General features: G+C 40.3%; 1 protein-coding gene across 3 annotated transcripts in view; it reads right to left on the bottom strand.

The window, feature by feature from the left end:
- The window catches only part of LOC133410026 (inositol polyphosphate-5-phosphatase A-like), a 205,403-nt gene that overhangs the window by 52,415 nt on the left and 139,815 nt on the right, over positions 1-13,173 (bottom strand). For 2 of the 3 annotated variants that reach the window (XM_061690722.1, XM_061690724.1), the window contains exon 10: positions 11,855-11,939. In XM_061690722.1, coding sequence (XP_061546706.1) covers positions 11,855-11,939 — 85 coding nt within the window. The remainder of the gene's footprint in view (positions 1-11,854; positions 11,940-13,173) is intronic. The other variant, XM_061690723.1, reaches the window with a different exon arrangement.

Below are 13,173 nucleotides of genomic sequence, written 5' to 3'. Positions count from 1 at the left end.
AGATGGGAGAAAGTTCTAGAAAGTCTACCATCAATGCAGCCCTCCACCAGTCAGGGCTTTATGGCAAAGTGGCCGACGGAAGCCTCTCTTCAGTGCAAGACACATGAAAGCCCACATGGAGTTTGCTAAAAACACCTGAAGGACTCCAAGATGGTGAGAAATAAGATTCTCTGGTCTGTTAAGACCTAAATAGAATGTTTCGTCCTCAACTTTAAGCGATATGTTTAGAGAAAACCAGGCACTGCTCATCAGTGTTGTGACTGTCGAATACAGTCACAACAGTGAAACATGGTGGTCTCAGCATCATGCTGTGGGTTTGTTTTTCAGCTGCAGGGACAGGACGACTGGTTGCAATCGAAGGAAAGATCAATGCGGCCAAGTACAGGAATATCCTGGACGAAAACCTTCTCCAGAGTGCTCAGGACATTGGACTGGGCCGAAGGGTCGCCTTTCAACAAGACAATGACCCGAAGCACACAGCTAAAATAATGAAGGAGTGGCTTCAGAAAAACTCCATGACTGTTCTTGAATGGCCCAGCCAGAGCCCTGACTTAAACCCAATTGAACATCTCTGGAAAGACCTGAAAAATGGCTGACAACAACGTTCACCGTCCAACCTGACAAAAATGGAGAGGATCTACAAGGAGGAATGGCAGAGGATCCTCTAATCCAGGTGTGAAAAGCATCATTCCCCAAAAGACTCATGGCTGTATTAGCTCAAAAGGGTGCTTCTCTTAAATACTGACCAAAGGGTCTGAATACTTATGGCTGTGTAATGTTTCAGTTTTTCTTTTTCAATAAATCTGCAAAAATTCCAACAATATGGGGTACTGTGTGTACATTAATGAGGAAAAAAAAAGAACTTAAATGACTTTAGCAATATAACAATTGAACAATTTAAGGGGGGTCTGAATACTTTCCTTACCCACTGTAGGTGTGTGTGTGTATGTATATGTATGTAAATATATATATATGTAGGCTTTACACGATCAGGATTTTTCGGGTCGATCACCGGGTTTAAAAAAAAAAAAAAAACGATCACCGATTTGATCACAAGATGGAGCAATGTGTCTATTTAAATGACTTGGTCATTTACTGTATATACTTGTGTACTGTATGTTGAATATCTTCAAAAGTATTCTCTTGTCAGGTCATATATCCTAATCAGTCAGGTGAAACCAACATGACAATATGACAGAAATAATGGGTGCTAACTTACTGTAATTAAATTACTTTATTGTAATTAAATTACTTCACACCGAAACTTTAGAGCATGACAGACAGAATGCCAGCATGTTTACGTACAACCATTAGCTTGCTAGGCTCCATAACGTTTTGCTGGCTGCTTGCGAGCCGTATCGTATTAAAAGTACGTGAACATAACGCAAGCAATTCTTGTATTGAAGTCCTTTTCTGACCACCGGTGACCACCACGACAGTGTTTTCCCCATTTCATTCTTATAATACACGCAGCGCGATCCATTGTTGTTGTCGTGGTAATGAGTGTATCAGTTTGCATTTGAGTTGAAAGACGGGATGCGGTGGTATTGGAATACAAGATTTTATTGGAGTAGTCTGACATCAAATCGTGAAAGACCAAATTGGTCATGTAGTCTAATCCACGCATTACGTGTTGTCTGTCCCACACCGCCGACGTTTTTTTTTTTTTTTTTTTTAAACTTTATTGGCATTCAGATATTTACAGTACTACGTCAAAAGACACGCGACAAGTCTAAACATAAACTAGTTTTTGGATTCAAATATTCTGTACACGATGGAAACGCGGAGGAAATGTCTTATGTGGAGGATTCGGCTCTGCGAATTATGACAAAGCCGATCAGCCGATCAGATCGTTGTAAAGTGTAATATAATATAATAATAATAATATATATATATATATATACATATATATACATACATATATATATATATATATATATATACATATATATACATATATATATATATATATATATATATATATATATACACATATATATATATATATACACATATATATATATACATATATTTACACATATATATATATACATATATATATATACACACACACACAAAATGTGTGTACAGTATATAATAACTTGTAACTATAATAGTTAGAAGTTATTTTTTCTCTACAGTTTGTTTTGTGTGCGTGTGTGTGTGTGGGGGTGCGTGTGACTCGAGAAACTTCACTCTGTGAAAAAATGAATGTTCTATCATGTTAACCTGTCATTATTATTATTTTACAGGCATTCACGAGGAGAGGGGCTAGTCAAGGACCCCCACCTTTCATTTCATGCTGCTCAAGCAAGAGAAAGGACAAAGGACAGAAGATTAATGCCTGGTCTGTACCTCTGCAATTTCATCAAAAACAAACAGGAGGTGCTGATTCAAAACCATCTCTTGCGAGGGGAAAGCAAAGCCTAATGAAATCTATCCATGTAGCGACAGATCGGGCCGATTTAAACAGCTCCACGTCATGTCATGGGGACAGTAGATCAAGTCAGCAATTAACCTTCCTGCCGGCCTCTATCAATCCATAAATTGGACAAGGCTAGCCAGCGGCACACAATCTGTACAGATATTAAATTTACATTCTATTAAGTTTAATTAGGAGGGATTTTAAATATACCAGGAGTCTCGGCATTGAGCCCTGAGCCTGTCACTAATGCAGTTGATTCACGACTACAGGCCACATCAAAGATGCGCACATACGCATGCACAAACATGCAAACGTTTGAGCTCGCTCACACAAATCCATGTAATACATCTTATACTTCTTTCTAATTGTGTTTATAAAAGTATATGGAATGTTTGTGTAAATAGGGTTGATATATTACTCCAGGAAGGAATATTCGTTTCATAGTCATATATTAGATTGCTACTGTGATAGGGCTGTGAAAAAAAGGCTAACTCGGCTAAGTTGACCACAGAAATTGGTTGACGCAAAAATGTCTGCCTCGAGGCAATAAAACATATTAATAAAAGCTTATTTGCGCCAGCCGGAACCAATTTACGCCACCCGGAACAATTTGGCCACTGTCCATGTTTACAGTACGGACATTTGCAGACAAATGTACTGTTAGGCCCGTGCAAAACATTGCCAAAAGAAACAGAGGCGCGTCTGTAAGAGATTTTTAAGACACAATTAGATGTGTAATGCAAATGCACAAGATATTTAATGTTCAAAATGATAAACTTAATTGTTTTTAGCATTATTTGCTAAAAACAATGAAGTTTATCTTAGAATTTCATGGCTGCAATAAAGTTAATCAGTTTGAACATTAAATATCTTGTCTTTGTAGTGTATTCAATTAAATATAGGTTGAACATGATTTGCAAGTCATTGTATTCTGTTTTTATTTTTGTTTAACACAACATCCCAACTTCATTGAAATTGGGGTTGTAATTAAAAGTTTAAGAAGGAGATACGATAGCACGCATCAGCAATCCAATGTTTATTACCACTCCTCATTCACAATTAACTACTAAGTTAGGTTAAGTTATGGTTTTACTTACATGGTGAAAGGCAACGAAATCTCGTGAACGCACAAACAAATAAAATCGATGATTCCCATTTTCTATATCGAGCATTAATAAAATATCGATCGGATTGAGCTTCTCGATATGTCGTCCAGCATTAACTGGATGTACTGTATATAGTACTGCATCATCGGCATGCAAATTCACCTGACAGTTGGAACAAACCTCTTGGAAGGGGTTTGAAGACATAAGATTTACAGTGGACTCCAATATAATTTATAATCCGATAATCGTTTCCATTTGTCACTTAAACTGCCATTGACAAAGTTTGACCGCTGTTGTTTACTTGCGCTGTGGCGCAATGCAGGCAGAGAATGGGACAGACGTACTTCCGGGTCACAGATATATAAAAAAATAAAATAGATCCAATTCCAAAAGACGTGCCTCCCGTGCCTACGTGGCGGCCACGTTGAACGTGGGGCATTGACGTGGTGGCCATGTCATGATGGTTATATCTATTGTGCCATAGAGCACAGGGGGGAGAGAGAGAGAGGGGGGGGGGCATGACGGCAGTCTTAAATCGGGAATACAACTGGAGACTCTTTGGAGTCTGGAAAATACCGGAATTTCTCGTGTATAATGCGCACCCCCACGTACCCCTGTCATATTGGAATGAAAGTGTAGGCTACACCTTTTTCATAACCTCTAGGTGGCGGTGACATTGGAAAGAAAGTGTACAGCTATTTCACAACCTCTAGATGGCGGCATACAGTTATAAAATGTGAAGGTTCCCCGCCCCTCCATTTTCTCCTACACCCATGTATAATGCACACTATTGATTTATGATAATTTTTTGGGGGTGGGGGGGGGGGTGCGCATTATACATGAGAAATTACGGTACTAATTTTGGTACAGTAACTGGAATTTTTTGTCAAACCCGTTTACCTTTGGCAACATTTTAAAGTATTTTTTATTATTTATTTACAATAACTGTATTGTATTGTAGGCCACCTACAAAACAATTTTGTACTGTGCAGTAATATGGGTGCATATGGCCTAAAAAAATAAAAAATTAAAACAAAATTAAAAAGTGCTTCAATGAAACGGACAACTGGCTATATTGGATGACGCCCTGTATCTATTGGTCCGTTCTATCGAGGTTCAACTGTATTTAATTTTTATTATTTTTTTTAAAAACCTTGAACAAATTTAAGGTTGGCCAGTGCCATGCAATGGATTGTGTTTGTGAAAGTGCCATGCTAATTAGAAGGTAATATTGTACATAATTTACTTTGGGGGGGAAAAAAAACAAAAACAAAAAAACCAAAAAAAAAAGATGAAATGGGAGTTTGCACAGTCCTACATACAGTAAGTCTGGGTTTAAGAAGAACCATTGAAAATATCCTTCATGGCCTCTTGAAAAGCTGTCAAAAACTTCATTATCAAGCACGGGATGTTTTTTTTTTTTTAACAATTTGCAGTCAGCATCAATACATAATAGAGCTACATTTCACATTTGAATAATCATCACCAGACTGACTATTGTGTGAACATGAAGGTTCAAAAGGAACCAGAGAAGACATCAACAAGTTAGAGCCATCTTCAAAAGTTCAAAACTCTTTCTTTGCCGTTTCATGTTTCATCAGCACTGATGCAAAGCATGATCAAGCTAAAGCATGACCAGACCCCATGGGAGAGGTGGGTTGGTGGGGTCTGGATGGCCTCCAGGCTGCTCAGCCCTAACATTAGTCTCCACGTGGCTGTGTCCTTTGTCTGCCAGTCAAAGGGCCGCTGAATGGAGGTCAATTCAAACCAATTCCCTCTGTCGGACACAATTAATAGGGTTGCCCTGGCTGGAGAGAAGGGGGGCTGCTGTAGGCCTTTGGTTACTGATCCTGCCGCAGAAGCATGCCAGGAATTTGCCACCTGGAATTTACCCTGTGACAATAACAAGCCCACCTCTTTCCAAACCCACGTCCTTTTCTGTACATAATATCCCCTGCTCCATTCACCCACCACAAGTACGGATGGGTGACAGGGGAGTGCCTAATGGTTGATGGTCTGCAGTTAAGTCACCCAGAGGGAGCAAACAATGTGGAGAAGGAGTCTGCAGCTGGACAGAAATGTACAGGAGTATTTTCCACCCAGTGATTCTGGGGCCTGCAGACAACTGTATCAATGTTGTCCAAAAATTCAAAAAGCATTTACTGTAAATTTAGTTTGATTTATTTAACCCAAAAAGTATACATCCCTCAGCACAACAATTTTCAATTAGCTACAAAGGAGAGGTAATAAAGAAAAAGATACAGTGAGAATGAGAGGCAGCCTGTGTGTGTCTTCAGATAAGCGCGGGCGATCGATCCAGTTAAACACTTTGGTGAATGTGTACTAATTGTCTAGTTGACATTAATCGTCATTAAAGGCCTTAAAACAGCCGACTGGCTTTGAGTTACTTCCTGTGCCATGGTTGCAACCCATTTGTTTATTGGTGATGTGACAGCTCCCCTAGTTGCTAATATGCAGGTCACAGTTAAATCAGACCATTTGACCACCATTGGACGGGTTTATTTGAAGCAGAACAGCTTCTTTAATGGCAGCTAGATGACATCACCAGCCTTTTCTTGTGTTGCCACTAAATGGTCAGTATGTTTGAGGAACACTCCTTAAAATGAAGAGAAACTATCTATGTTTCTGTGAGTGTAATTGTGCACTACTCTTCTTCCTAACCCCCCCCCCCCCACCCACCCTTGACGTGAATGGGGGCCAAGGTGTATATGAAAAGAGCAGCATAGAGGGGAGGGGGCAGAGATGGACACACGCTGAGGGAAGCCTTATACATCCCTGGAAAAGGGGTCATGACCCCGACCGCACTCAAACAGCATGTCAGTGTGGTAGAGACAAGGAGTGGGTTTGTGGTTACCTACCACAGACCAGAACGGGCAAGGGAGAAAACATGAGAGGAGAGTTATCTAGATTAGGTGTACTGTACATGTTAAAGGTCTCGTATTTCGCCAAACCATTTTTTCCCTAGTATTTGGGATGTAATATTGTCACTATGGGGTCTCAGTAAACATGTGAAACATGAATTAAAATTGTCCACTCATTCCTGAGTTCGAGACGTTTTTCTGCCGAGAGCATTTGAATTTCTCGAGCTAATGTACCTCACTCGCGAAGATCTCCGCTTACCTCTACGCTCCCGAGCAAGCGCTGTCAACATATACACGTGTGCTCTCACATGTGCTCTCACATTCTACATAGCAGCAACCAATCAGAGGAAAGGGGGGGTCTTAGCCAAATATGAAAAAACACATGAAAAACTGGGTCAAACAGAAGCAGCTGTCACAAGGGCCTTTTCTGGAAAAAAAGGTGGTGTCAATTCCATATTAAAAGGTTTTTAATATGGAATTGACACTTTTATACTATATCAGTCCATGTTAGAGAGTCACTCTATGGAGGTCTAAATAGCCAAAATATGGCTCAGATGATACATCCATAATAAATAAGGGAGGGGGGGATTTCAGAATAACTGAATGATCCAATATCAGTGTGATAATTTGCTAGCAATATTGCACTATTATTAGCACAATATTAAAAATATCACCAAAGAGCAATTGTTCGATAATCCATAGATTGGAAGTAAATCTTCCATGATATATGCGGTCATCTTGCATATGAAGCAAACAACTCAATGCTGAATATGATAACACACATTCATTGTTAAGCCTATTCAGTATAGAGTAGTAAAAATAGTAGATAGTCCAAGAAGACTATTTAAATGAAGCAAATACATGTTTATCATCATAAATGGAAATTTATTGTTGCTCGTAAATTATTATTTTTAAATGGGAAATGGACTGCACTTATATAGAGCTTTATCTACACTATCACAGTCCCCAAGGCGCTTTACAAAGCCTCACATTCACCCATTCACACACACACACACACACACACACACACGCACACACACACACACACACACACACACACACACACACACACACGTATATCGATCTATCCATCTATCTATCTATCTATATATATGAAAGGGGATGCTTCTTGACTTGATATACTGAGGAGAAAGGCGGCTCTGTCATGGGCACAGAGTTGGCCAGCCTGACATCTGAAAGGAGCCTGCTGAACAAGCTTCTGTCCATCATGGGCCATCCACAGCATCCACTGAACAACACCAGTGACAGACTGCTCTCACTCCCCTACTCAACTGACAGACTGAAGAAATCCCTCCTCCCCATCCCAGGCAGCGTTTTAATTCCAGCGTATGAGGGAAACAGGAACAACAAAGGGTGGAACGGTCCACAAATTCCACGGTTTGGTTCGTATATTGGTTTTGTGCTGATGGTTTTTGGTTCAGTTTTTGTTGACTCTTCAGAAAATTAATGATGTCTTGTCTATTTTGTATTATTATTGTTTTAATTTGCCTGTGAATATCGTCATTTGGGTCATTTCATTCTCAGGGCATTGAATCGATCGCAACTGGACTGCTCCAGTTTTGTTTGTCTTATAAGACGTTTCGCCTCTCATCCGAGCAGGCTTCATTAGTCCATGAAACAAGGCTGTGTTAGGATGCATTAGCTCGTGTTTGTGTGGAAAACTCAACTAGTTATGCTCCAACTTAGAAACATGACCCATACTACGTGTGCAATCCTTTATTTAGAATGCAAAAAAGGTGGAGAGCCGTCAAGCCGCTCGGCCGAGAGGCCACTGACCATCCACCAGAATTATTGGGCGGAAACTCCCTCATTGATATTCCATTCAATTGTAAAGTGGCCGTGGAGTTACCCAGTGGTCAAGGAGGCCATGCTGTTTGTTGGAGTCAGAATTATTGAGTTTATTTGGAATGGACGAAAGGACAGCATTGTAAGTAGGAGACAGGTGATGCCGTAAGACCCCTCCACTGTTGGGCGATGGTTTTTGTAACTTTGTGTATACTGCCTTTCTCACCGCTCTTTCAAACCATCTGTCTTCCACATTTTTGTCCTCAAAAGAGTCCTGTTTTTTTTGGAGGTGCAAGTCGACAGCTGTGTGCAGTGCAGTGTAGTGCAGTGGAGAATGTACATATATGTATCTGTGCATTCCTCACTGCACTTGCAGTGACATTGGGGAAACCAAGCAACCATTGAGCAGAGGCATGGTACAACACAGACGGGCAAACTCCTAGGTCAAGACTCAGCTGTCTACCTTCACCTCCAAGAAAAACAGCACTCTCTTGAGGACAAAAGATCCTCGTTTACTGTAAGCTAAAAAGAGTAGAAGAAGAAAGTGTTATAATTTAAATAAATTTGTTTTTCACAGAATAGGAAGAGTTGATATCCGTGAGTGTTGTTATTTTAACTGTCTGTATGTGTTACTGGGCGTGTGTGTGTGAATATTTAATATTTGAAAGTAAATCCCTCCTGTGATCAAATGCTAATATTAGGTAGCCCGTCAATAGGGTTTTCCAATAACTGTGAGCACAAGCTGGCAAATTCCAAAACAATGTCTTTTATTTTAACATAAAATGAGGGTAATTATTTTTGTTGGGCGTTTAGTTTTACGGTAAACTCCAACTGGATTGTCAATAAACAGCTTAAAGCACGGTCAAATTTTGATTATTTGCCCAGCCTTACGCTACACTGCACACATTCTCTGCAGGCTGCAATGTACGAACCGCGGGTGATCAGCAATGAAAGGCATTGATAGACGGGCTCCAATCATGGGTTTTCCGCGGAAAATGGCCAATCACGATGGGTGGCCCATCGGTCGGCACTACTAATTGATATGTTTCATATTTTTCATGTCTTAAGGATCTTTAGATACTTTGTTTAACATTTATATTTATGTTTTCCATATATTTAATATTATTAGTAATTCTGCATCCCTGCTTTGCCTTGTTTTGTAATGTTTTTTGGATTGTGTAGACCACTGGAACAGAGAATTTCCCTGGTGGATGAATAAAGTCTCAGATTGATCGATCCATCGATCCATCCATCCATCCATCCATCCATTGATCCATCCATCCATCCATCAGGATCTATCTGTCCATCCATCCATCCATCTTATCTACAGTATCTATCGAAATGATTACTGTGACAAACTAAATGTGGACCAGGTGACAGTTAATTGCAATCATTGACTTCTCAATGGCCCCGCTGTTTGTACAACCAGCTGTTGAAAATCCTAGCCTTAGATGCATTATCTGCAAAGAAACGCATTCAGAAGATGTGCAAGTAAATGTAACCTAATTACTAAACCAAAATCAAATGTACTGCACACACTTTGAGGTTAGCTGTCAATGCCCCTGATAGACTGTAAAGCAAAAACATGTGACTTAGAGTGAACAAGCTATAGCGGGGGAAGCTACACAGTATCTTGTTCACCCAATATAACCCAAGTGAACTTAAAATGCTGTTTTTAAATGGCGATTTCCTTTATTACAGATAATAACTATTCAAAGTTACCTGACCCTGTGTGAAAAAGTAATGGCCCCCTAACCCTAATAACTCGTTGGGCGCTTTCTTTCACATCTCTGTGGAGATATTTTGGCCAACTCTTCGTTGTAAAATTGTTTGAATTCTGCAAAAATGTATGGGGAGAGTTTTGTCTCAAAATTATTTACACAAATACATCCGTGATTTACACGTTTTTTCAGATTCAAAATTACATCCGCAGTTTAAACGTGTTTTTTAGATCCACAAATATATCCGTGATTTACATGTTTTTCAAATCCACAAATGTATCTGCGATTTATACGTGTTTTTCTAATGTTGTGTGTGAATTTATCATGACTTATCATTTGTAAATATTAAATTCTGCTTGTGAATCGTTGAAGGAGCGCTTGTGGATCAGCGGGCATGTGCAATTATTTCTGAGACAAACGTACCGCAGTTTTCAAGATATTCACACACACAGAAGTTGAGAATATTCACGACGTGTGGGAAGACCTGTCCCTCCATCCGCTAGGCGGCAGTGTTGTGGAAGTGGCCACAATCGAGCGAGCCACAGCAAGCTGTGTAGCTCTTCAGCACACTAGCTAGTTAGCTCGCGGGCTAGCGCATGTAATAAATAGTTAACTTTCCCTAAAATGTCCCAGTTGTTTGCATCTATGGACCCAAAGCCCTTCCACCAGCGGCTCGCCGTGTCGTGAGCGGCTGTTGCGTTACTTCAACAATGAAAATTGATCGAGTCCGGGAAAAAAAAGTCTCGTGTTCATTGTATTTTTGTTATGATAACCTGCCCTACTCTGCCTCTAATTGGCCAGCTCGTACGTTTAGTGGATAATGATTTGCTGAAACACTTTTGCAACACACACACATTCTGTACGTAGGTAAGCGGATATAGATTCACCATGCTTTATGCGTTCATTTTTGTGCTTCTCCATTTTCTATACGCTTATCCTCATTAGGTTCGTGGTTATCTGGAACCTATCTTAGCCGCTTCGGGGGAGACGCGGTTTATATCCTGGAGAAACCCCACACAACCACGAGGAAACTATACATAGTGCACACAGGAAGCCTGGAGCTCAGATTCAAACCTCTCACCTATTGCGCATGGGTCTGGAATGGATACCCCAGGGGTTCACTGTATATCTAACTTGGTTGACCACTTTCAGACATGATCTACAGGCCCCCTAGTGGCTAGATAACTACCCTGCTCCTGTTCTCCTCGTGTGTACCACACAGAGTGAAGTCCTTCCTAAGCCATTGAGCAAAACCCTTCCATTCAGAAAACTTCCCCTCCTCCTTTCTCTCATGAATGGCCTCCTGGTTGAAATGAACAATACCCACACCTTGAACAGGGGCACTGATTCGAAAGCCATTGTACGGAAGAGGAGGGAGAGGATCGAGGAACAAGAAGCTCTCCCACTCTGTTATCAACGAACACCCCTTGTCTTTAGTGTGCTTTTATGACTTGTGATGCCACTAAACCCCCCTCTGCATCTCCCCTTAGGAGAATGCGGAATGACTGCACTACCTTGCCTCTTGCTGGCCTCATTTGCACCAAGAGAAGGAAGGGAGGGTGCAGGAAAGGAAGGGACAGAGCAAGAGCAATGAATGGCAGCATAACATAACAATGCACTTGGAGACACAGTTAGCAAACACAGCTGGGCCATCCACAGTGAAACCTTTAATGAGTCACAACTCTAAAGAGGCAGTGCTACTAAACCACTTTTGCTACTGTATATTGCAGTCTTACTCTTTCTCCCACACATAGTTTGTGTCACAATTACTTTGATAGTACATTATATTGCTTGTATTGTCTTATTATTTGACAGCTATATCCATATTTCACACATCACACAGACCTATTCACACAATTAGCCGGTTTAGCATGCTGATTGCTGGCTCATCAAACACAAGAGAAGAGCGCTCACCTCAATCACCTGTTTTGAATCCAACCTGAAGTTAAAATCCCCGAAGACGAAATATGGCACCTTTTCAAACCGCTGGTCCGTGATCCTGCAAAATATGACAACCACTTGATAGACAGAACTTATTGAGCAGGATGACTTGATATTTGACTTGAACGCACCCAGAAATAAATTTCACAATCGTACGCAGTTAAATCAGAAAACATTCTGAATATACAAATGTATACAAGGTATATACATTTTCAATAATTCTGGAATACATAATTATTTAAGATCTGCTAAACACCGTCTTACCACTGATTTGACCTTTAAGTAGTTAGATGATGAAGGTCACAGCACCACCTTGTGGTCTGATTAGTCTGATAAGAGGTTCACATGGGATATATTTTCCAAGACATCCAGTTATTTTGTATCGTAGCATAGAATATGCTTAACATAGGAGGATGGAAGAGAAGAGAAATAACATAATTCAATTCGGAGCAGATTTATAGCACTTAAATCCACTGCAAATATTGTGCAATAGCTCTTAACACTTCAACCCCAGAGAAGATTTTAAATACATTCAGCCTTCAAAACATTACAGTTTCACTGACTATCGCAGGAAGCTAAATGAAGTAACCTAAATCGTACTGAGTATTGTTGTCTTTTCAAAGGAGCTAGAGTATGTTTGAATGAAGTTACTATCATACTGTACATGCAGCAGGAGAACATGGGCGAGGGATTACAGTTCCCATCGCCATGTCCTCCTGGAACAGGTTTAGGCTTATTTGACTGGTAAAGGAAGTAAAATTGCCCTCAATTCAAACATGCATTTGTCAGATGACACCACAATTTAATTAGGAGATCTTGATCACCTCCTTTGCTAACCTACTTTGATTGTAATGCAGATCAGTTTTGAAGTAAATTCACTTTGATCTAAAGTAGACAGTCCTGACTTGAACTCCAGAAGATCCATCTAAAAGATAGCTCTGAATTTAGCACCGCACTACGTCAGCTGCATAAGCGATAAATAAGACCGAGTGCCTGTGTACATGCGCTCTAGTCAGTGATTCCCAACCTTTATAAAGCCAAGGCACCATTTTACATTGGAAAGATCTCACAGCACACAACCAAATGAATACCAAAATAATAATGAAAACTTTGTTCCAAAACTTTTGTAGCTCATCTCTGTACTTCTTTGCAAAATCCAATCTGGCCTTCCGATTCTTTTTGCTGATGAGTGGACATCAGCTTGTGGTATGGCCCGTATGCTGTATTTCTTCTCCCAAAGTCTTCTTTGAACAGTGGATTGTGACACCGTCACCCTTGCCCTGTGGAGGTTG

Source organism: Phycodurus eques, chromosome 11, assembly GCF_024500275.1.
Source record: "Phycodurus eques isolate BA_2022a chromosome 11, UOR_Pequ_1.1, whole genome shotgun sequence".
NCBI lineage: Eukaryota > Metazoa > Chordata > Actinopteri > Syngnathiformes > Syngnathidae > Phycodurus > Phycodurus eques.
This window is presented reverse-complemented; position numbering and strand designations above follow the sequence as displayed.